Below are 22,862 nucleotides of genomic sequence, written 5' to 3'. Positions count from 1 at the left end.
AGATAAATAGAGTCAAAACCCTTGGGGAAGCTTGAAGGCTATTTAAAACTACAATCCTAGGAGCTCAGATAAAATATATACCACAAGTTAGGAAAGGCACAAACAGGCATAAGAAAAGGCCTGCATGGTTAACATACAAAGTAATGGAAGCTGTAAACGGTAAGAAGGACTGCTTTAAGCAATGGAAAGCTAGTCCAAGTGAGATTAATAAAAGGGAACACAGGCTATGGCAAATCAAATGCAAGACTATGATCAGGCAGGCAAAAAGGGACTATGAGGAGCATATTGCAAAAAACATAAAGACCAACAATAAAAATTTCTTCAAATATATTAGAAGCAGGAAACCAGCCAGGGAGGCAGTGGGGCCTTGGATGACCAAGGGGTAAAAAGATTACTGAAGGAGGATAGGGAAATGGCTGAGAAGCTGAATGCATTTTTTGCCTCCGTCTTCACTGTGGAAGACGAGAGGTATTTGCCCGCTCCAGAACCACTAATTTTGGAAGGGGTGTTGAAAGACCTGAGTCAGATTGAGGTGACAAGAGAGGAGGTCCTACAACTGATAGACGAATTAAAAACTAATAAGTCACCTGGTCCGGATGGCATACATCCAAGAGTTCTGAAAGAACTCAAAGTTGAACTTGTGGATCTTCTGACAAAAATATGTAATCTTTTATTGATATCTGCCTCCGTTCCTGAGGACTGGAAGGTAGCAAATGCCATCCCCATCTTTAAAAAGGGTTCCAGAGGAGATCTGGGAAATTACAGGCCAGTCAGTCTGACTTCAATATCGGGAAAATTGGTAGAAACCATTATCAAGGACAGAATGAGTAGGCACATTGATGAACACGGGTTATTGAGGAAGACTCAGCATGGGTTCTGTAAGGGAAGATCTTGCCTCACTAACTTGTTACATTTCTTTGAGGGGGTGAACAAATATGTGGTCAAAGGAGACCCAATAGATGTTGTTTAGCTTGACTTCCAGAAAGCTTTTGATAAAGTTCCTCATCAAAGGCTCCTTAGAAAGCTCAAGAGTCATGGAGTAAAAGGACAGGTTCTCTTGTGGATCAAAAACTGGCTAATTAATAGAAAACAGAGAGTGAGTATAAATGGGTAGTCTTCGCAGTGGAGGACGGTAAGCAGTGGGGTGCCGCAGGGCTCAGTACTGGGTCCCATGCTCTTTAACTTGTTCATAAATGATTTAGAGTTGGGAGTGAGCAGTGAAGTGGTCAAGTTTGCAGATGACACTAAATTGTTCAGGGTGGTGAGAACCAGAGAGGATTGTGAGGCACTCCAAAGGGATCTGTTGAGGCTGGGTGAGTGGGCGTCAACGCGGCAGATGAGGTTTAATGTGGCCAAGTGCAAAGTAATGCACATTGGGGCCAAGAATCCCAGCTACAAATACAAGTTGATGGGGTGTGAACTGGCAGAGACTAACCAGGAGAGAGATCTTGGGGTCGTGGTAGATAACTCACTGAAAATGTCAAGACAGTGTGCGATTGCAATAAAAAAGGCCAATGCCATGCTGGGAATTATTAGGAAAGGAATTGAAAACAAATCAGCCAGTCTCATAAAACCCCTGTATAAATCGATGGTGCGGTCTCATTTGGAATACTGTGTGCAATTCTGGTCACCGCACCTCAAAAAGGATATTATAGCATTGGGAAAAGGGCAACTAGAATGATTAAAGGGTTGGAACTTTCCCTATGAAGAAAGGTTAAAACGCTTGGGGCTCTTTAGCTTGGAGAAACATCGACTGCGGGGTGACATGATAGAGGTTTACAAGATAATGCATGGGATGGAGAAAGTAGAGAAAGAAGTCCTTTTCTCCCTTTCTCACAATACAAGAACTCATGGGCATTCAATGAAATTGCTGAGCAGTCAGGTTAAAACAGATAAAAGGAAGTACTTCTTCACCCAAAGGGTGATTAACATGTGGAACTCACTGCCACAGGAGATGGTGGTGGCTACAAGCATAGACAGCTTCAAGAGGGGGCTAGATAAAAATATGGAGCAGAGGTCCATCAGTGGCTATTAGCCACAGTGTGTATATATATGTGTGTATATATATTAATATATTTAATATATATAAATTTTTTTTGGCCACTGTGTGACACAGAGTGTTGGACTGGATAGGCCATTGGCCTGATCTAACTTGGCTTCTCTTATGTTCTTATGTCCACACATGATGGACAGCATGCTAGCCATGATCTCAGATATATTTAAAATGGGATTAGACAGCTGCACGGAGGATAGGTTTTATCAATGGCTATCAAGACAGCTAGATGAAACTGCCAAGTTTTGAGGCAATATACCACTGAATAACAAATGCTAGTGGAAGGAGGGGGGCAAACAGTCAGAGAGCACTATTGCCCTTGTGCCCTGCTGATGGACCTTCTGGAAGCATCTAGCGGGCCACCATGGGAAACAGGATGATGGACTAGATATCCATGTGGTCTGATTCAGCAGCCCTTGTTGTTACATTCAGAAGACTGAATCCTGCCCCTGCCCCCAAACTCACCTGTAAAAACAGAGGGATGAGGAAAATTAACAACAATCAGCTTAATCACCATTTCTGGGTAACAAATAGCAGCTAGCCAGGCGATCATTCCACCCCAGTCATGCCCAATCAGCACACATTTGCTGTATCCTGTTAGTTAAAAATATATTTGAACAGTTGTTTATCAACAGTTACCTCCAAATAAATTATCACATCAAAGGAAATGGCAGAACATGCTACAGAATATTACCTAGCAATATCTGTTTCACTGTTTTTTCTTTTGCCATCACAGTTACGTGATCTCTTCTATAAATAAACTTTTTCCAAGGCTGTAAAATTATACTGGAAAACAGTGCACACAGAAAGCAGGAGATTTAAGGTAATAATTTCTAAGTTCTCATATCCCTTTCACTTGGTGTACCTGTTCTTTTTTAGCCTCACTGTAGTGTAGTATTCCAGACCACAGACCCACTTTTAACTCTCAGGAGCAGTATAGGACTCACTGAGCTACAAACATGTGACATTACAGTCGAATGACAGGAAGGAGAGAATCCAGAGTTATGCCTTTTAATGGAGCATTGGAGGAGGGAGTGGCCAGGCTGTGGAAAGAGAGAGAAGCAAGGGAGAGCTTTTATAGGGAAGAAGTTCTGTGCAATTGCCTGTGCTAAAAAGAAACCTCTTCACCTCTGGATGACTTTGCCTCACAGTTCTGTTACTCTGCTTAGTGCATATGCAACGACAGACAAGAGGTGTGGATTTCCTATTCTCAATGCACATGTACAAGCAGCTGGTCCTTCCACAAAGCAACCCCCAAATGGCAACTCTATATAGGCACTCACAACCCAACAGGAAATGGCCCACTACCTATCTGAGGGTCATGAAATCCATTGTTGTAGAATACTATAAACTGGCTGGCTCAGGGGATCTTGGCAATAGGGATGTGCAATATTTTTAATTGATATTTTTTGGCTCACGTCTATTGGACCCCCAAAAATTCAAATCGGTATGGTATTCAAATCCTGGGTGTTTTTTTTTCATCCTAGATTTTTTCAAGTCCTGAAAAGAAAAAAAATGTTGTTGTTGTTTTAAAAATCGAGCCTGATGCAGGGCAGACCTGGCTTCTCCTGCATCATGATATAAAATGCTGCAGGAGCTGGACCAAAGATCCAATAAAATCCTGGGGTCTTCGTATGAAAGGACTTTGGGCTGAGCAAACTGTTGTGTGACTGAATAATATTTTCATAATTGCCTAATGTCGAGTTTGTTTGTTTTTGATTGTTTAAAGTTTAAACCGTCACTCCTATCATTGTATTATACCGAAGATCTATATGCCATAGGGGGGTCTCTCCCTGCAGCACGCAAACCTGGCTGGAATGGTTTCTCCTGCAGCATGGTTTGATCTATGTTGCAAGAAAGCTGGCCCCAGGATATGTGTGCCATGGGGAGGTCTCTCCCTGCTGCACACAGATCTTGGCTGGGATGGCTACTGCACTGCAGAAGCTATCCCCCAAAAATGCTGTGCCATTGCTGACAGATTGATCCCTGTAGCACATCAGCTTCTGGGGCTGTTTTCTCCTCCAGCCCTGTTTAAACTTGGCTGCACAAGAAGCCAGCCACAAGCCGAGCTGGTGGGACCAGTCTGCTCCCCCTAGCACAGCTGATTATCAGGCTGTGTTCCACAGTCCTTTTAAACTAAGCAAGCATTTAAACTTTAAAGGGACTGCAGCAGAAGCCTGACAAACAGCTGAGAGTTGGGAGCAATCTGCTCCGGCCTCTCCACTGTTTTTGGATCTATTTGGATATATCTGGGTACATTTTGGTATATTGGGACACATATCAGTATATACCGTACATGACAAGTATACTTTTGGTTTGGGTAGATCCGAATGCATACTCCTACTTGGCACCCAGTTAGAAAAACCTAAATGCTGTCTAGACTCCAGACCAGTAAAATATAAGTGACCATTTGCCAAACACAAACTGTGCTGACCACAGTGGCTGCCTGAAACTACTTAATAGTTAGGCTGACATGAATCTCAGCATCTTTAGTTATATAAATATGATGGCAATACTGTACATGAGCTTAATCCAAACCAGTACTGGTCCGCATTCAAAAACTTGCTCTACTCAGGGCCGGCCCTGCCCCTAGGCAATTGCCTAGGGTGTCAGCCTTCTAGGGGCACAGAACTAGGCATCCCCCATGTGTCGTTATCAGTGCAGGATGGGGGGGCTCCATACGTTAGCCTTGCCTAGGGTGCCAGACAGCCCTGGCTCTATTAGTTACATACGCCAAAGTAAACATAATGACTCACTTGCCCTCCCACCCACGCTGCTACAAGATAAACTACTTTGCAAATAAAGGACTTTAAGATAAGTCATAAAGATCTGCAAAATATCCACTAGATGTGAATTTGAGCTATCTTAAATTTAGCTTTTTGGGTCCCAGGTACTGCATGTAACTAGTACAGCATGTACATATAAATGCCTGTTTTGTAAATGGCAGAATAAGTGGACTGGAACTTTCCTCCAGTGCTCATTTTCCACGTGTATAATTGAATCTAGTATGATTTTTGCTTATGGAACTGCTATGCCATGCACCAAGAGCCTGTTACCTGCACTATCCATCTGCTACATGTGCCTGTTCACAGCTGATTATTTACTTCACCTATTAGGGGTGGGGAGGGGAGTAGGGTTGCCAATCCCCAGTCAGGAACAGGGGATCCCTTGGTTTGGAGGCCCTCCCCCCAATTCAGGGTTATCAGAAAGCAGGTGGGGAGGAAATGTCTGCTGAGCACTCCATTATACCCTATGGAGACTGGTCCCCATAGGGCATAATGGCAAATTGATGCATGGGGCTACTGTTTTTTGTGGCAGAGGTACCAAATTTCAGCACAGCTTCTGGTGTCTCTCTTAACCCCTCCCCCCAAGTTTCAAAAAAATTGGATCGGGGGTCCAATTCTATGAACCCCAAATGAAGGTGCCCCTATCCTCTATTATTTCCAATGGAAGGAAGACATTTAAAAGGAGAGAGGTCCCTTTCAATGTGATGGCCAGAACTCCCTTTAGAATTCAATCATGCCTGCCACAACCTTCACCCCCCAAGTCCCCAGATATTTCCTGTCAGACCTGGCAGCTCTAGATGGGAGGGACCTTAGCAGGGTGTAATGCTATGGAGTCCACCATCCAAAGCTGCCATTTCCTCCAGACAAAATGACTTATGCAACCTGGAGATCTGATGTAATTCAAGAAGATCTCCAGCTATTACCTGGAGGCCTGCAACCCTAACTGTGGTTAGCATCAATTGTTTTTTTGGTAAGGATCAGTCCTTGCATTGGCTCAATTGAGTTTCATCAGTGGTTAAGAAAGGTTATAGAGCTGATTTTTATCAGGCAAAGGATCTGGTCACTGTAAGTGGGCCTGGTGAGGTGATTAGTGGGCACAGGCACCGAAATGAGCTATCAATGAGTAAGGCCTGGGTTATGCCTGTTGTGCCTGCAACAGACAGAGACAAGAGAATCCTGAGATGGCAGAATAGGCTGCAGCACTCCAGATAATACTTTTTATACTCCTCCATATAACCCCTCCTCCCTGTAAATTAACAATTAGATCATCAGGGAGAAAGGTTCTCACTCAGGCATTTGCTATATTTCTACTTACAGAGACTTATTCATATAGGACGGTGGTTCTCAAACGTCTGAAGGGGGGCAGAACTCTTTCCAATATTAACTAGCAAAGTACATGCATTCCAATCTTTAGCTTGAAGCTTTTGCAGCTGGCATCATAACTATCTTTAATTAAAATGTTTGGGGTAGTAAGCTGTGTTCATATAAGTGCAGCTTACCAGCCCAAAAATTTTAATTAAAGATTGTTACATGCTTCCCCTTGATAAAACACAAAATTAATCCATTAATGCTGAACAAATTTGTGTCTTTTTAATTTAATTTTATAATGCAATCAGGGGATCTATGAGAATTCACAGAATATCATTCCTCCCTGCTGGCCCCCCTCCTCATGATACCTTTGCTTCCCCCCTCAACTTCCTTCACTCCCTCTCATGGCCTCGATGACCTCTTCCTTTCTCCTACTTCCTTCCCATCCACCTACTTTCCTTTTAGTTCCTCTTCACATCTCCTGCAGTCTCTTTCCTTTTCTTACTTTTCTATCTACCATTTCCTATTTTCCCCCTCTCCCAGCTGCTTCTTTTTCTCCAGCTTTTCATTCTCTTCCTTTATGGATCCCATGTTCTCTTCCAACCCCCCCCCCCCCCCTAGAACTCCCCACATCCTGTTCTCCTTCCTAATCCCTGTTCTTGGCCCCATTACCTTCTTAATGGTGACATGGAATGTCAGTGCAAAATTGTCAGGTGCAGAATCTCCATGTTTGTTTTATATCTGGGCATTTGTTATTAGCAAAGGATCAGGCTGTATCAGCATACATCACTTTTTTACTCTTGGGGTAGGTGGGTATTTAACCTTCAAAATATTTTATTCTGAGCTTTGGTTTCCCCCAGGATTGCAAAATCATCCATCTTGTGCCTATGTAGTCCCATTGTGATGATTTAAAAGAAAATCTGCACAGTGAGGTCAAGTTAAGAATCAGATATATTATTTGGCATCATTGAGCAACAGGCTGTATTTCATGACCATTTACACACTTGTGCAGAGGTAAACTCAAATTTGTCAGTGAGCCTCCTCTCCCAGCTTAGCCTCTTCTTGTTCCATCCCAGTTTTCTGACATACCTTTTGGGTCCAGACCAAAATTTTGAGAACTACAAGTGTAGGGGACCTTAAAAAATGTAGCCCATTTCCTAGATCTGAAGTGTTATCCTTTCTATCACTGCAGGACCACCTCATTCCAAAGCATGAATAGACTAGACCTCAGCTGATCAAGACCTAAAGCCAGGGATCACTGAGAAATGTGGAGAGGCTGAAGAGACTGTACAGCTAGAGATTTTAATAGTTGCCAGAGCTGCAACTAGGAACACAAAGATCTATGCACAGCTGGATTCAGTACAAAATTTCTACTTGCAACTTGCACTAGAGTTCCTGCACAAGCAGAACCACATGAAAAAGACTGTGGTGGCTCTTGCACTAAATCAAACATTCTATCTCTGCTTACATTTTCACTTGCACAAAACATTGTGAAACTAATCTATGGGCAATGTAACATATTGGAAGAAAAACACTAGATGTTGCACAAGATCTTGCATAGGTGGCATTGCACCACAACTGTTTGTTTCTGCTTGTGCATCACTGGTTCCAAGCCATTATGCAAAATTACAATTATATACCACCACAGTTTCACCTTTTCTTGAAAAAGCTCCTACCTACCAGAACAATATACACTGTAGTATTTCCTGTGAAGCAAAGGGTTTCTGGCTGCCACCACTGGTTTTCCTTTATACAAAGCCTTCATGCTGAGACTTTGCCTGGACAACAACAATCATTACTGCCTCTGATTCCTGTCCTTTGACTTCCAGGTTTTGGTTCTCACTTGATGGGCTGCCTACCACTCAGGTCTGATACTGCTCACGTACAGACAAATATGGGGATGCAGGACATGTATGAGGGCTGATCAAGCTACTCAGGGTTGGGCAAGATGGGTGATGGAATGGACAAAGCAACATGCAGTCTTTAATATTTTACCCTGAGACGCCTGCTTAGTGACAGGATCCAGTTTTAGATCTTTTTGTAGGTCTGTTATAATAGAAATATTAGGGCTCACCCATACAATCAATACGCACTTAATTTGCCATTTCCACAGTACTTTCACAGACTGAATTTTAAGGATGGCACAAGATTTCTACAAATCAGTCAGGGTACGTTACTCATTAAACACGTGATTGTGTAGGTGCTTGTGGCACAGGTGGGGTAATAGCCTTTCTGCAGAAATGGCCTCCTGTTAATTTGCTGTTGCCTCCGAAAAAGCCATAACGTTGTACATTCCAACACAAGTGTGTGAGATTGCGCAATTACTGGAGGAAGTTGAGGGGAACACTGCTCATGGAGACCAGATGAATATGTTCATTCCTGATTACTCATCCAGCAAAGAAATTTACAAAACAGCACAAACTTTCACAACAGTGTTTGTGGAAGGTTGTGTCATTCCATGTTGAAATTTGCAAGGATAATACTGGCTTCAGGCATGAGGGTGGAATGTAGAAGGAAATTTGGGTGCTGAGAAAACAATTTCTGTGCAACCGGTGTTCTGCAGCTGGAGCATCTGTAAAAAAGGAGTCACAGCAGCACTTTACAGGGAGAAAGAGGTCACCTGGAAAGATGGGTTCACTTGACCCATGGTTTGCATCTACATAAACAAATTTTCAGGATCCTCAGGTTTGGATGTTACCCTTCCTTTAACTGTTCAGCCAAGTTATTCTAATTAGATATTTCCAGGGCTTTTATTGTAGAAAAAGCCCAGCAGGAACTAATTTGCATATTAGGCCACACCTCCAGGTGCCAAGCCAGCAGGATCTGTGTTCCTGCTTAAAAAAAAAGCACTGGATATTTCCACATTTATGGTAAAAACAGTTTGCTGTTACGTCTGATCTGGTAAACTATGGTTTGCGCTTACTTTGAACAGCAGGATTAAAGACAATTGTTTATTCCGAGTTTGAACTCCAGGACAGCCAATGAACCATGGTTTGCCCTTTCAGCCATAATGGGCAACTACACTTTATATCTGAACCTTGCCACAGCATGTGCGCAGTGCATCTGTTAACACTTTCTTAAGCTGTTTAACAAATTGTGTATTTTATTCAGAATGAATCATAGCTTTGAAAGAAACGTAGAAATGTGCCTGTGTGAAATTTAAAGTGTCACTGCTATATATACACACATGAACAATCACACATGAAAGGGATTTTTGTTAAAGGAAAATTGCATTTATCTAGCTAATTCTTTTCCAGAAATATTATAAAGTGGGCAAAATGGCTGACATTAACACACCAAGAGACTCTAAGATATCCTTTATATCTGTAATCAGGCAATCAAGCTTGTAGTTCTCTCGGTGGGCAGGAGCATCTGTTTCTCCATAACCTCTCAAATCCAGCGCCACAACTCTGTATTCACTCTTAAATTCTCGCATTTGATGACGCCAGGAATACCTAGTGAATAGGAAATGGGTTTTAGTTCATAAGTTCATGACTTAAGATTTATAAAGTGCTTTTCTTTCCAAAGGAAGCTCAAACGCAGTTCACACTGTAAAAGCAAGATAACATCACAAATACATGATATATGTGGCACCATTAAACACTCTGCATATGAGTAGCTAACACAAAGTGAAGCATAGACCATAAATACCTGCCTGAATAAAAGCAGTTAGGTCTAATTTATCATAGTAGAAAAAAATGAATAGAAAAACTATTTGGGAAAGTGACAGCCTCCATTTCTGAATTTTTGGGGTTTGGACACATGCAATGCAGTTGCTTATTGGCTGAAGAGGAAACATTTACTGGCTCTGGTTCCTCCACAAAGACTTCTGAAAAGTACAGGGATCAGCTTGCTCACTTTCTTTCTCTCTCACTGTCACACACACGCTTACTGGCTCTGGGTCCTCCACAAAGACTTCTGAAAAGTACAGGGGCTGTGCTTTCTTTCTTTCTTTTTCTGTTTCTCACACACTTACTTACTCTGAAACGAAAGCAAAACAAACTGAGGGATTCTGCTCTCTTGTGGCTCTGCTGTTGGCTTTTCCCATGAAGCTTTCACTTCCTTCTCAAATTTAAAGGCACACACACAAATTTTAAAACAGGACCTGTTTGCAGGCTTCTAAACCTGCGGGAGTCCTAGAGGTACACGGTGGCTGTGGGGATGGATCTTCCTCCCACTGGCCAGCTGGCCGGGGGCGGGGGAGGTTGGAGTCTGTAAAACCAGGGGATCCCCCGCTGGGTCCAGGGGATTGGGAAGCCGAGTTTGACACCCCTGGTCTAGGGGGCAGGGAAGATGCCTTATGGAAGAGACAGGAGGTTAGCACCACAGTTGTTGTGTCATTCATGCTGACTCTGCTGGCCTATTTGGATTTGATCCCTGCAATGATGACTGCGGAAATCGATACACGGATCTACAACTTCCAAATGCTGACTGAATCTTCTGAGCAGAAGCTACACTACAACAACATTGAGTACAGAGCTTATGTGCTTAGAAGACTAGAACAATATGTGAAAGTCAGGTTGAGACCAGCAACTATGATCCTACTTTCCCTCCTCCACACTAATTGTATACAAATTATACAAAACCCTGAAGAGGGTTTCTTTCTTTCTAGCTCCTTCATATTGTACCCCTTGTTTCTTCTAAAGAACTTGAGATGGCATATTTGGGGCTAACCCATTTTATTATCTCAACAATTTTATGATGCTAAGAGATGGTAAGAGATCCATATGGAGCAGAGGTCCATCAGTGGCTAGTAGCCACAGCTTATTGCTGGAACTCTCTGTCTGGGGTAGTGATGCTCTGTATTCTTGTGCTTGGGTGGGGAGGCAGAGTGGCAGGGCTTCTAGCCCCACTGGTGAACTTCTTGATGGCACTTGGGTTTTTTGGCCACTGTGTGACACAGAGTGTTGGACTGGATGGGCCACTGGCCTGATACAACATGGCTTCTCTTATGGTGATTAACAAAGGCAATCTGGTGAACTTCATGGCTAAATGGATACTGAAACCTGCATTTTCCATGTCCAAATCTTTGCTTACGATCGCATGGCACTAAGTACTGCTGGCACGGTTTCTTTTCTTACAGAAAATTTGTGCCATAACTTAATGGGGATCTATATAAGCTAGAAGCATCCATTTTAAAGATGGATATCTCCTGAACCATTACCACCCCTTCTTCTTTAAATTGTCCTTATAAAATCTGTGGAAGTACACACTGGAGTTAGCATCTCTATGAATGGCTTAAGGTAACCCTGGGCACCTTTAAGTTGGAAACTGAATGGTTCTACGGTGTAAAAAGCCTAACAATCACCTAGTAGCACCAGGGGTAGGGGGTGGGGGGTTGGAAGCTTTACCAATAATCTGACTGATAAAATTTGGTTCATATCAAAAAGGATAAATAAGATAAGATAACGTGGTCCTTCTGGACATGAAAAAAATGTAAAATGACTTCACTACTGTTATTTTGCAGTTTCTTATCCATGCTATATTAATTAATGTGCCCTTATTCAATCAGGTCAGTGATTCCAAGGACAGTCTAAGAAACCCAACTGCCCATCCGTTTCCATTGTCAAAACCAACATTGGCAAACTTAGGGAGAATGGCTTTGAATAATAGCTCCAACTTAAATAATATTTTAATCAAAGGATTTTTTAATGCTTGCAGGAAGCCCTGTACCTCTTCCTACTTCTGGGTATTAATCTGTATATATAGGACTTCAACTTCAGGGGCGGGGGGAGAGGGAAATGAATTTTCCAATAAAATAGGTTTCTCAAGGACCAAGCCTAAGTTGGTCAGCTCAGAAGTAAAGATATGTTAGTTAATAGAGCCTACTAAAAAAAAAAAAAGCCCAGCAGGAACTCATTTGCATCTTAGACCACATCCCTGATATCACCAGAAGTGACGTCACCCATTCAGTAGGCTATTTTCCACATTATTGACAGAACAGTACAGTACCATCAGCTGTGTTCTCACAAAGCCCAATGAGAGACCTTGTTTCACCTCCCCCAAACACAGCTGGAGAGAGACAGAGAGAGAGAGCCACATGTGGCAGAGAGGTCCAGGTCCAGCTTCTCCTGGGAGAGGGTGCTTGTGGGCGGCTCCACATCTCTCACTCTCTTTGCAAGCTCATTGGAGGCTGGAGGTGGCAGAGAGGATGGAGCGCACAGTCTAAAAGTGCATGGCTGCCTAGTGCCTCCCCTCTGCTGGAGACCTTTTTTTGAACCAGAGCCTTGGCCAAGCCAGCTGGGACTGCATTCCTGTGTATTTCTGCTCAAAAAAAGCCCTGTTTATTCCCAAGAAAGTGTCTGTAGGCCTGCAGCCTCATATACCCATTTCTTGTCATATTGATCAGGTGTTCCCTTGTTGCCCTACCTTGGTGAGTCAAGTTGTCAGTGGCTCATTATTGTTTTCTTCCTGTTGTTCCAAAACATTCCCATTCCCATGAAACATAATGGAATTTTTGTTTTGTTTTGATTCCACTTTCACAGAACCTTTGTAATTTTTTGGTGGATTTAAGTCAACCACCAAAGTTTTGCTAATATTTTTGATGTGAGAATTGCTGTCAAGTCATAGCTGATTTATGGCAATTCTGTAGAGTTTTCAAGAAAAGAGACATTCAGAAGTGGTTTGCCATTGCCTGCCTCTGAGTAGAGACTCTGGTATTCCTTAGAGGGCCAACCCTGCTAAGCTTCCAAGATCTGATAAGACTGGGCTAGCCTGGGCTATTCAGGCCAGGGCTTACTAATCATCATCATCATCATCACATTTTATTTGTATCCCGCCCTCCCCGCCGAAGCGGCTCAGGGCGGCTAACAACAAGAACTTAATACATACATTGTACAATATATAACATTTTAAACTACAATTGATTAAAATCTATTAAAATTCTAAAAACAATGACATTAGTATGTTGGTGCTATAATATCACTGGTAAGTTTACTTAGCAGTTTAGCAGTTTCAGTCGGTGAAGGCCGTTCGGAACAAGATGGTCTTGCAGGCCCTGCGGAACTGTTCAAAGTCCCGCAGGGCCCACATTTCTTCTGGAAGCTGATATATGTAATATTTTATGCAAACCCATTTAAGACAGACTATCCCAGAGCCCTTATGATTTTGGTGATTTGGTGGATTAAGTTCAACCACCTAACTTTTGCTGATGTTATATATGTAATATTTTATGCAAACCCATTTAAGACAGACCATTTAGATAGCGTATATTATGCATCTGTCCTACATCCGTTGGGAAGCTCAGGACCTTTCAGCCTTCCATCCAAACACCTAAAAGACCTAACTTAACTTCAAAATGTAAAAAGCATCATGTGTTCTCAGGCAGTGCTGTAGACACAGGTAAAAAAAAAAAAGGTAGTCCCCTGTGCAAGCACCAGTCGTTTTAGACTCTGGAGTGACATTGCTTTCATAACTTTTTCACAGCAGACTTTTTACAGGGTGGTTTGCCATTGGTTCCCCAGCAAGCTGGGTACTCATTTTACCGACCTCGAAAGGATGGAAAGCTGAGTTAACCTGGAGCCGGCTACCTGAACCAGCTTTCGCTGGGATCGAACTCAGATCATGAGCAGAGGGCTCCAACTGCAATATTGCAGCTTTACCACTCTGCGCCATGGGGCTCCATCATTTAAATGTTATAGTAAAAGACACCTCAAAACCAATATTGTAAAATCTGAACACTTATTGGATATAGAGCCCCTTCTCAGCCATAGCACATGATAGATAGATAGATAGATAGATAGATAGATAGATAGATAGATAGATAGATAGATAGATAGATAGATAGACAGACAGACAGACAGACAGACAGATAGATAGACAGATAGATAGATAGATGATAGATAGATAGATAGATAGATAGATAGATAGATAGATAGATGATAGATAGATGATAGATAGATGATAGATAGATAGATAGATAGATAGATAGATAGATAGATAGATAGATAGATAAATAGATGATAGATAGATAGATAGATAGATAGATAGATAGATAGATAGATAGATAGATAGATAGATAGAAATCTATCTATCTGTCTGTCTGTCTAGTCCATGTTTATCCCACACTTCTTCCAAAGAGCTTAGAGTAGTATACATGGTTCTCCCTTGTCCATGTTAAAAACCTTCTGGCGTAGGTTAGGCTGAGAGAGAGAGTGATTGGCCCAAGGTCACTCAGCAAGCTTCATGACATAGTGAGGATTTGAAATGGGCTCTCTCAGATCCTAGTCAAACACTCTAACCACTATACTAGTTTACTTATTCTGTAAAGGTATGAACAGTGTATGTCTTCACTCCACATGTCAACTAAACACATCATTTAATGTAAATTCAGAATGTTCCTGCAAAGACCGGGTATGTAAGGAAAAGTGAAATAATGCCCTGAGGGCAAAAAAACAGACAAGGGGTAAATTGAGTTATATCCTTCTAAATGTGTTGAAATCAATGGGCTTAGAAAGGAGGAAATTTGTTTAGGATGGTACAGCTGTTTAATAAGTTACTTTGTTTAAGTACAAGGCATCAGTCTGCAGTTATATCCCAACCAACAAACTATGCTTTGTCCTCCAAGTCACAGAAAACTCAAACCACACTTTGCCAGTTCAGATTTCATACCAAATCATAGGAAAAGTAAATTGAGTCATGATACATTAGGGGTAAGGACTAGGGATGTGCAAAAATATATATATACGGATTTACACGGATTTGGAAGTATATGGGGGGAAAAATACGGAATCCCGTATATTTCTGAATTCCGTAGTCGGAATAGCCACATATACGGTAGATGTGTGGCTATTTCCGAAAATATGGCCCCATTATACCCTATGGGCCATTGAAATCAATGGCAAATAGGGTATATTTGAAGCCGCCTGGAGGGGAGGGGGTTTGAGGGAGAGCCCCCAAGGACTCTCCCCTACAAAACTCCCAAGTCCCAAAAAGATTGGGCCAGGGGGTCCCATTCCAGGGACACCCAAAGAGGGTGCCCCTATTCCACCATTATACCCTATGAGTCATTGAAATCAATGGCAACATAGGGCATAATTAGAGGCTACTGGGGGGCAGGGGGTTTGAGGGAGAGCCCCCAAAACTGCAGGGAACCCGAAGGAGACTCTCCCCTACAAAACCCCCAAGTCCCAAAAAGATTGGGCCAGGGGGTCCCTGTCTTTGGGCTCCCCAAAAGGCCCATTGCCAACAATGATGGGGAAAGCCCAATTAGCCACATCCTCCACTATAACTGCTGTGGGGAAAGTGGCTCTGGCCAGAGGGGAGTTTGAGGGAGAGGCCCCAAAACTGCAGGGCAGCTTCAGGGGACTCCCCAGCATGAAACCCCCCTGACCCAAAAAGCCTGCACCTATCTGTGGGCACCCCAAAAGGAACACTGCTCCCAATGGTGAGAAAAAACCAATTAGAGCCACTTCCTCACTGTAATTGTCATGGGAAAAGTGGCTCTGGGGAGCAGGAGGTTTTGAGGCGAGCCCCCCAAACTGCTGTGCAGCTTCAGGGCACTGTCCCACAAAAAACCCACAAGGCCAAAAAAAAAAATTGGACCAGGGGGTCCAATTCCTGGGGCACCCAAAGCCAAACCTAACTTCACACCAGATAATCTCTATAGGACCCAAATGCACTACATCCCTCTATCTACTCTATGAACCCTGCAGGCCTGGAACCAATATAAACCCAGTTGCCAATGTCACTGCCACAAAAAACACAATCTGCTCATCTGGCTGCAGCAAACCCAGATGCCAGCTCTCCAGCCCTGCCCCCAAACAACATGGGGAGAGCTGGCCAAGCACAACAAGCCTGTTGGCTCTGGGTCTCTCACCCAGGTGCCAGCTTCCCTGCTACAGAACACACAATCTACAGATGCTAGCTCTCCAGCCCTGCCCCAAACAACACGGGGAGAGCTGGCTAAGCACAACAAGCCTGCTGGTTCTGGGTCTCTCACCCAGGTGCCAGCTCCCCCCCCCCAAAAACCAGAACCAGGAAAAGGGACAACAGGAGAAGGCCAAGAAACTCAACTGTTAAAAAAGTGGCCTTTTAAACAATGAAAATTAGGCCAAACAGCACCCCCCCCCCCAAGAACCAGAAGAGAAAAGGAACAGCAGCAGCACAACACAGCAGCAACAAATCAAACACAGAATCTTTTTAAAACAGTAAAAAACTTAACTTTTAACAATACAGGAACTTTCCCAACCCCTCCCCCCCAAATAAAACGTTCACCCTAACCCCATGAAATCCAAGCCACCCAAATCAAGAAAAGTAAAAGGACACTGCACTTTTAAAAGTCCTATCACTAAAGTAAGATATGGGCAAATTGGCAAAAAAAACCCCACCCCAGGCCCCCTCCCCCAGCAGAACCCCCTAACCCATCCCTAACCCCAAATAAGCTAGTACCCACCACGCAAATCTGGATAAGTAAAGGGACTCTGAGTCTTAAAAAGTCCTTTTACCAACTAAAATATAAACAAGAACCCCAAGACTGTCTTACCTTTAGACATCTTCTCTACTCCAGGCCAGTCTGGCAAGGCTGAGAGAGAGCAGCAGCAGCTGAGGCCAAGGGCCAGCACAGCACAATCTCTCTCACACACCAACACAGCAGCAATGGAATGGAGTCCAGCCAGGCAGACTCCTTAAAAAGGTTCTCTGGCCCTAGAGAGAGCAGTTTCAAAAAATATCACTGCTCTGTGATTGGCCAGACAACAGTACTTACTTGGATACCCAAGTAAGCAAAAGATCAAAACAACAACAATGTTGCTGATTGCTGGGGGATCAGCTACACAACAGCCCTGCAAAGCATGCATTTGCAATGCATTTTGCACATGCATGCTTTGGATTGGCTGCTGGGGCTCCTCTTCCTCCTCCCCCCCCTCCCTGATCCCAGGGAGGCTATGGGAGAGGCAGGAAAAGGCTACCAAAGGCGGGAAAGGAGGCAAGCAGCTCCCCTGAGGATGCAGAAGCCCCTTTCCCGCCTTTTGAATTGACTTCCGTATACTTCCTAATATATATATATATATATATATATATATACACGAAAGTATACAGGGAGCCATACTCAGCTCCCGCATAATAGGCCCTAATTGGAATCGGCTGCATGCGATTCCATATACAGCCGAATCAGAGGTGATTCAGCGGTTGATTCAGTGCGGCCGAACCAAATGCACACCCCTAGTAAGGACACCACAAGGCCCGGCCTTCTGCTGCTAACCAGTGCAGTGCAGGAAGATAAAAATTGTGAGAAAATTGACACTGTGGCATTGACATGCTGTGTGTGTGTATGTGTTTCCCCCCTTCTAATCTTCTCTGAATCTAAGCCCATCCTAACTACTTGCTTAGTTTGTCCTTACTTTAACCTTGAGACAGTGGAAGTGAAATAAGTTTGCAAATATGAGTTGCTCTTGCATAACACATTTGAATTCTTGAAGAAGCCTCAAAGTTTTTGAGGCACTCTGAAATGCTCTTAAAGAGTAATGATCTGTATTCATCTTGTAATTTAAATAACAAGATGATAAATAAAATCTGCATAGCTGTGATTTTCTTACAATCAATCATACATATTATGACCTAAAATTATTTAGTTATTGCATTTTTTTTTAAAAAATATCAGAAATACACTGAGCTATTTATTGCAAAGATGACCTATATAAACAACTTGTATATTTCGCTTTCCATCTAACTAGCTAGACAAACTGCAGGAGGCATATCCAGCGGACAAGCAGCTGAGGAAATTTTGTCCAGACCCAAGTAGCTCTACCAAATTTTAACTGAAATATTGCCAAAATACACGCCCATAATTTAATTCATAAAGAAAACAGAAATGTTTTCAAGGCGCAAGAAACAGACATATTTCACATTTTACATCTTTTTGATTGTGTGTGAAATAGATATTCTTATCAGCAGGGGTGAAATTCTAGCAGGAGCTCTTTTGCATATTAGGCCACACATCCCTGATATAGCCAATCCTCCAAAAGCTTACAGTAGGCCTTGTAAAAAGAGCCTTGTGAGCTCTTGGAGGATTGGCTATATCAGGGGTGTGTGGCCTAATATGCAAAGGAGCTCCTTCTAGAATTCCACCCCTGCTTATCAGCACGGTGTAGTGGTTGAGCAAGGATCACCAATGAGACCTGACTGGCTGTGCAGATTTTTTAAAAAGTTGCTTCAACATCACCTGCCCATCACAGTGCAAGAATCTGTTACTGAAGGTAAGCTATGTGTATGCAAGAAAATATTAAAAGGCAGTCCATTAAACACAGCATCTGCCTGAAATGAAGATCTACTATTAGAATTATGCGTAACCAGCTCACTCACTGACATTTGTAGTTGGTTCAGCCTCCTGTGGCAGCCATTTTGTAGCTAGTTCCACCTTTCTGTTTCAGAATTCTAAAAAGTACCCACAGGCTGAAAGGGCTGAGGACCCCTGAGTTAGTATGTTGGACCAGTATGTGGATGACTTAGCTTCAAATCCCCTCTTTTCATGGAAACTCATTAGATGACCTTGAGGGAAAATTAAACGGATGTTTTGGAAATTAACTGGGGAGAAAAGAAGGGTATAAATATCTAAACAAATGAATGCTAGATGTCAGAGCCTGACTCATGGTGGGTAGTTATTTGTATGGCAAATGATTCTTGTAGCCTCCAGACTTTTTCTCAGAGAATTGAGGGTCCCTAGAGGGTAGAGACATTAGAAATATTTTGCCTGAAATATAATTTATAGGAGATTTCAGCACTATGCAAAACAAAGAAAAAGACATTTACCTTTAAGAGATTCATAGGGCTATTCATTCCCTGAAACCCTAATCTCAAGGCTTTTTTTGTAGAAAAAGCCCAGCAGGAACTCATTTGCATATTAGGCCTCACCCCCTGACACCAAGCAAGCCAGAACTGCATTCCTGCTCAAAAAAAGCCCTGCCCCTCCTCATACCTTTCCAAAACCCCTTCAAGAAGTGTTTAGTGTAGAGCAGGAGTGGCCAACGGTAGCTCTCCAGATGTTTTTTGCCTACAACTCCCATCAGTCCCAGCCATTGGCCATGCTGGCTGGGGCTGATGGGAGTTGTAGAAAAAAACATCTGGAGAGCTACCGTTGGCCACCCCTGGTGTAGAGGAAGGGACCCAAATAAATGGTGATTGGGGATCTCTTTAGATATTGGCTTACCTGATAGGAAAGCTAAACTGGAAGTGATATTCAGACACCACTGGTGCAGCTCCTCTTCCTTAGTTTGTCTCCTCTTGCCTTCTGGCTGGCAGAGAGAAAGCAGCAAAGGCAGAATGAGGAGCTGCACCACTGGTAGCAGCAAGGCCTGGTCATGGAAGCATTTCAGAGGACTCCTAGGCAGCATTGCACTGGCTGCATCCACACATCATTGGATATGTGCTATCACTGCTCTACAACTATCAGTTGCAACTGGATTTTCCTGTGTGGATACGAAAACCCATTTTTGAATGCTTTAGTGAAACATCAGTGTGATATCCAACAATGTGCGGATGCCACCAGAATCAGATACAGCCAGAGGCTATTTCTGAACTCACACTTTCCCTGCTATTGTTAGTGCCCACTTGTAAGATGCATCTGGTCAGCCAGCGATGCAGTGGCCTCACTGGCAACATGGATAAAAACTTTATGGGTGATGGTATTTTACCACAGGGTTTTTGCCAAATACCAGAGTGCCTGCTGTTACCAGCAACATGCTGATGTCACTTCTGGTGCACATCAGAAATTATATCACCATCCTAGCCCCCTCCCCCATTGCTGCTAAATCCTTCAGCTGGCTGGCTGATGGGTGACAGGGGCAGGGCATCCCCCCATGGGAGGCTGGCAGCCCCAATACTGGGAGATGACTTTTGAGCTCACACAAATGCTGCTAAGAGGCAACCCAGCTAAACTATTTTTTCTACAGCTACAAAAAATTGATACATAAGAAGGATGGTGTGCCTCAAACTCACCAGAGATCCTCCTTGAGGTTTACTCCAGATGGCTGCCCAAGGCCTCAGAAGGAGGAACAGGCCATCTCCTCCCTACTCACAGAGCTGATCTGAAAGGGCCTTATGTTAGCCTTAATTTCGGACTCTCTCATTCTGCCTCTTACAGGCAATTTTGCAATCTGCTTCCATTTCCTGTTCTAATCTTCACTTTCCTACTTATAAGCAGTACCTTGCATATGAGTATGCTCTTTACGGTTGCCAGGTCTTACCTGGCTACTGGTAGTGTGATGACATCACCCAGAAGTGATGTAAGCACCAGGCATGTCGCACAGGAAGCTCTAGCATTTTGGTAAAAAAAATCTCTATGGTGCCATAGAGTTTTTAACCAAAATGCTAGAGCATCCCTGTACAATGTGCCCAGCATGATGATGTCACTTCTGGGTGACATCATTATGCCAGGCACATCAGGTGCTGACAGAGCTCTTTGGGGGCAGGGCTCCCATACCAGCCAATTCTGTGCCAATGGGTTGGAGACCCTGAAATCAGGGAAAACTATGCCCTAGCAGGAGGTTGGAAACCCTAATGCTGTTACTCCTAAGTAGCTGATAGTAATTGTTCATGTTCGCGTACTCCAAGGTCAGCTGCTAGCAAGACCTGACCATCCATCATCTCCAAAGCAAGGCTGTTCTTCCTTCACAGTTTGAACTCTCTTCCCCTGCCCATTTCCTTCCCTTCTTTCAACATGGATCCCATTTCTAAACCACAAGACTTTAGTGAATTAGTAATGTCTCCACCTCCCCCTATATTTGAGAAATGTATATTTATTAGGTGTAGACAAAGTGTTGTTACCACTACATATGGTTATATATATTCACACATATACAACTGGCTTCATGGTCAGGAACTCCATTGCCTCCAAACTCGAAAACCTTCCAACAGGTCACTCAGATCGCATCATGTCCATGCGCCTCCCACTTCAAAACAAGCAGCATGCAACACTCTTCAGTGTGTATGCCCCAACCCTTCAAGCAGATCCTGCAGAAAAGAACAAGTTCTATGCTGATCTACGCAACCTCATACGGAAGACCCCTACAGAGGACAAGGTGATCATCCTTGGCGACTTCAATGCCAGAGTAGGTAAAGACTCGGAAGCCTGGAAAGGAGTACTTGGCAAACACGGCATTGGCAACTGCAATGACAACGGGCGCCTCCTGCTAGAATTCTGCATGGAGCACCAGCTCACCATCACCAACACTATCTTCCAGCAGAAGAACAGTCTGAAGACAACCTGGATGCACCCACGGTCCAAGCATTGGCACCTTATCGACTACATTCTGGTGCACCAGAGAGACCTTCGAGATGTCTTACACACCCGAGTAATGCCCAGCGCAGAATGTCATACGGATCATCGTCTTGTACGCTGCAATCTCCGTCTTCACTTTAAACCCACACCCAGGAGAGGAGGTATCCCTCGGAGGAAGTTTCAGGTTGGCAGCCTCCAGTCAGCCGAAGTTAAAGCTGCCTTCCAGGCAAAACTCCAGTCAAGAATTGAGGACCTCAGTTGCCCCACAGACCCTTCTCCAGAAGCACTCTGGGAATACCTAAAAACTACCGTCCTGCAGATCTCTGAAGAAGTCCTCGGGTTCTCCACAAGGAAGAACAAGGACTGGTTTGATGAGAACAATCAAGAGATCCAAGAATTACTGGCAAAAAAGAGATCTGCCTACCAAGCACATCTTGCTCAGCCCTCCTGTCCTGGGAAAAAAGCAACCTTTCGCACTGCATGTAGCAACCTCCAGCGCAAGCTTCGAGACATTCAGAACGAGTGGTGGACCAAGCTTGCAGAGAGAACCCAGCTGTGTGCAGACACTGGTGATTTAAGAGGGTTCTACGAAGCCCTGAAGGCAGTATATGGTCCATCATATCAGGCTCAGAGTCCCTTGCATAGTGCAGACGGCCAAGTGCTCCTCACAGACAAGGCATCCATACTGAACCGGTGGTCAGAGTATTTTCAGGTTCTCTTCAGTGCCAACCGCGTAGTTCAAGATTCAGCAATCCACCTCACCCCACTTCAACCGGTGAAAACAGAGTTGGATGAGATCCCCACCCTAGAAGAGACTGTTAAAGCCATCAAGCAACTGAAAAGTGGCAAGGCAGCAGGAGTTGATGGAATTCCACCAGAGATCTGGAAGCATGGGGGCACAGTACTACATAGCTCACTTCACAAAGTACTTGTCACCTGCTGGGAACAAGGCAAATTACCACACGACTTTCGCGATGCAATCATCATCACCCTATACAAGAACAAAGGGGAAAAGTCAGACTGCTCCAACTACCGGGGGATAACCCTGCTCTCCATCGCAGGCAAAATCCTTGCCAGAATACTCCTGAACAGACTGGTGCCCACCATTGCAGAAGAACTCCTCCCAGAGAGCCAGTGCGGCTTCAGAGCTAACAGGAGCACCACCGACATGGTATTTGTTCTCAGGCAGCTCCAAGAGAAATGCAGGGAACAGAACAAGGGTCTGTATGTGACTTTTGTCGACCTTACCAAAGCTTTCGATACCGTTAGCAGGAAAGGCCTGTGGCAAATCTTGGAACGTTTAGGATGTCCCCCAAGGTTCCTCAGCATGACCATCCAGCTACACGAAGACCAGCGAGGCCAAGTAAGACACTGCAACGACCTCTCGGAGCCCTTCCCAATAGGCACAGGTGTAAAGCAAGGCTGCGTTCTCGCGCCAACTCTCTTTACGATCTTCTTTAGCATGATGCTTCAAAGAGCCGCAGTAGATCTAGATGAGGAC

General features: G+C 43.8%; 1 protein-coding gene across 1 annotated transcript in view; it reads right to left on the bottom strand.

The window, feature by feature from the left end:
* The window catches only part of EPHX4 (epoxide hydrolase 4), a 44,750-nt gene that overhangs the window by 10,083 nt on the left and 11,805 nt on the right, over nt 1–22,862 (bottom strand). The window contains exons 3-4 of the mRNA XM_060232183.1: nt 9,445–9,602; nt 2,519–2,647 (exon numbers count right to left, since the gene is read on the bottom strand). Coding sequence (XP_060088166.1) covers nt 2,519–2,647; nt 9,445–9,602 — 287 coding nt within the window. The remainder of the gene's footprint in view (nt 1–2,518; nt 2,648–9,444; nt 9,603–22,862) is intronic.

Source organism: Heteronotia binoei, chromosome 2 (genome assembly GCF_032191835.1).
Source record: "Heteronotia binoei isolate CCM8104 ecotype False Entrance Well chromosome 2, APGP_CSIRO_Hbin_v1, whole genome shotgun sequence".
In the NCBI taxonomy this organism is placed as follows: Eukaryota; Metazoa; Chordata; class Lepidosauria; order Squamata; family Gekkonidae; genus Heteronotia; species Heteronotia binoei.
Note: the sequence above shows the minus strand (reverse complement) of the source record. Positions and strands in the feature narration are given on the sequence as shown.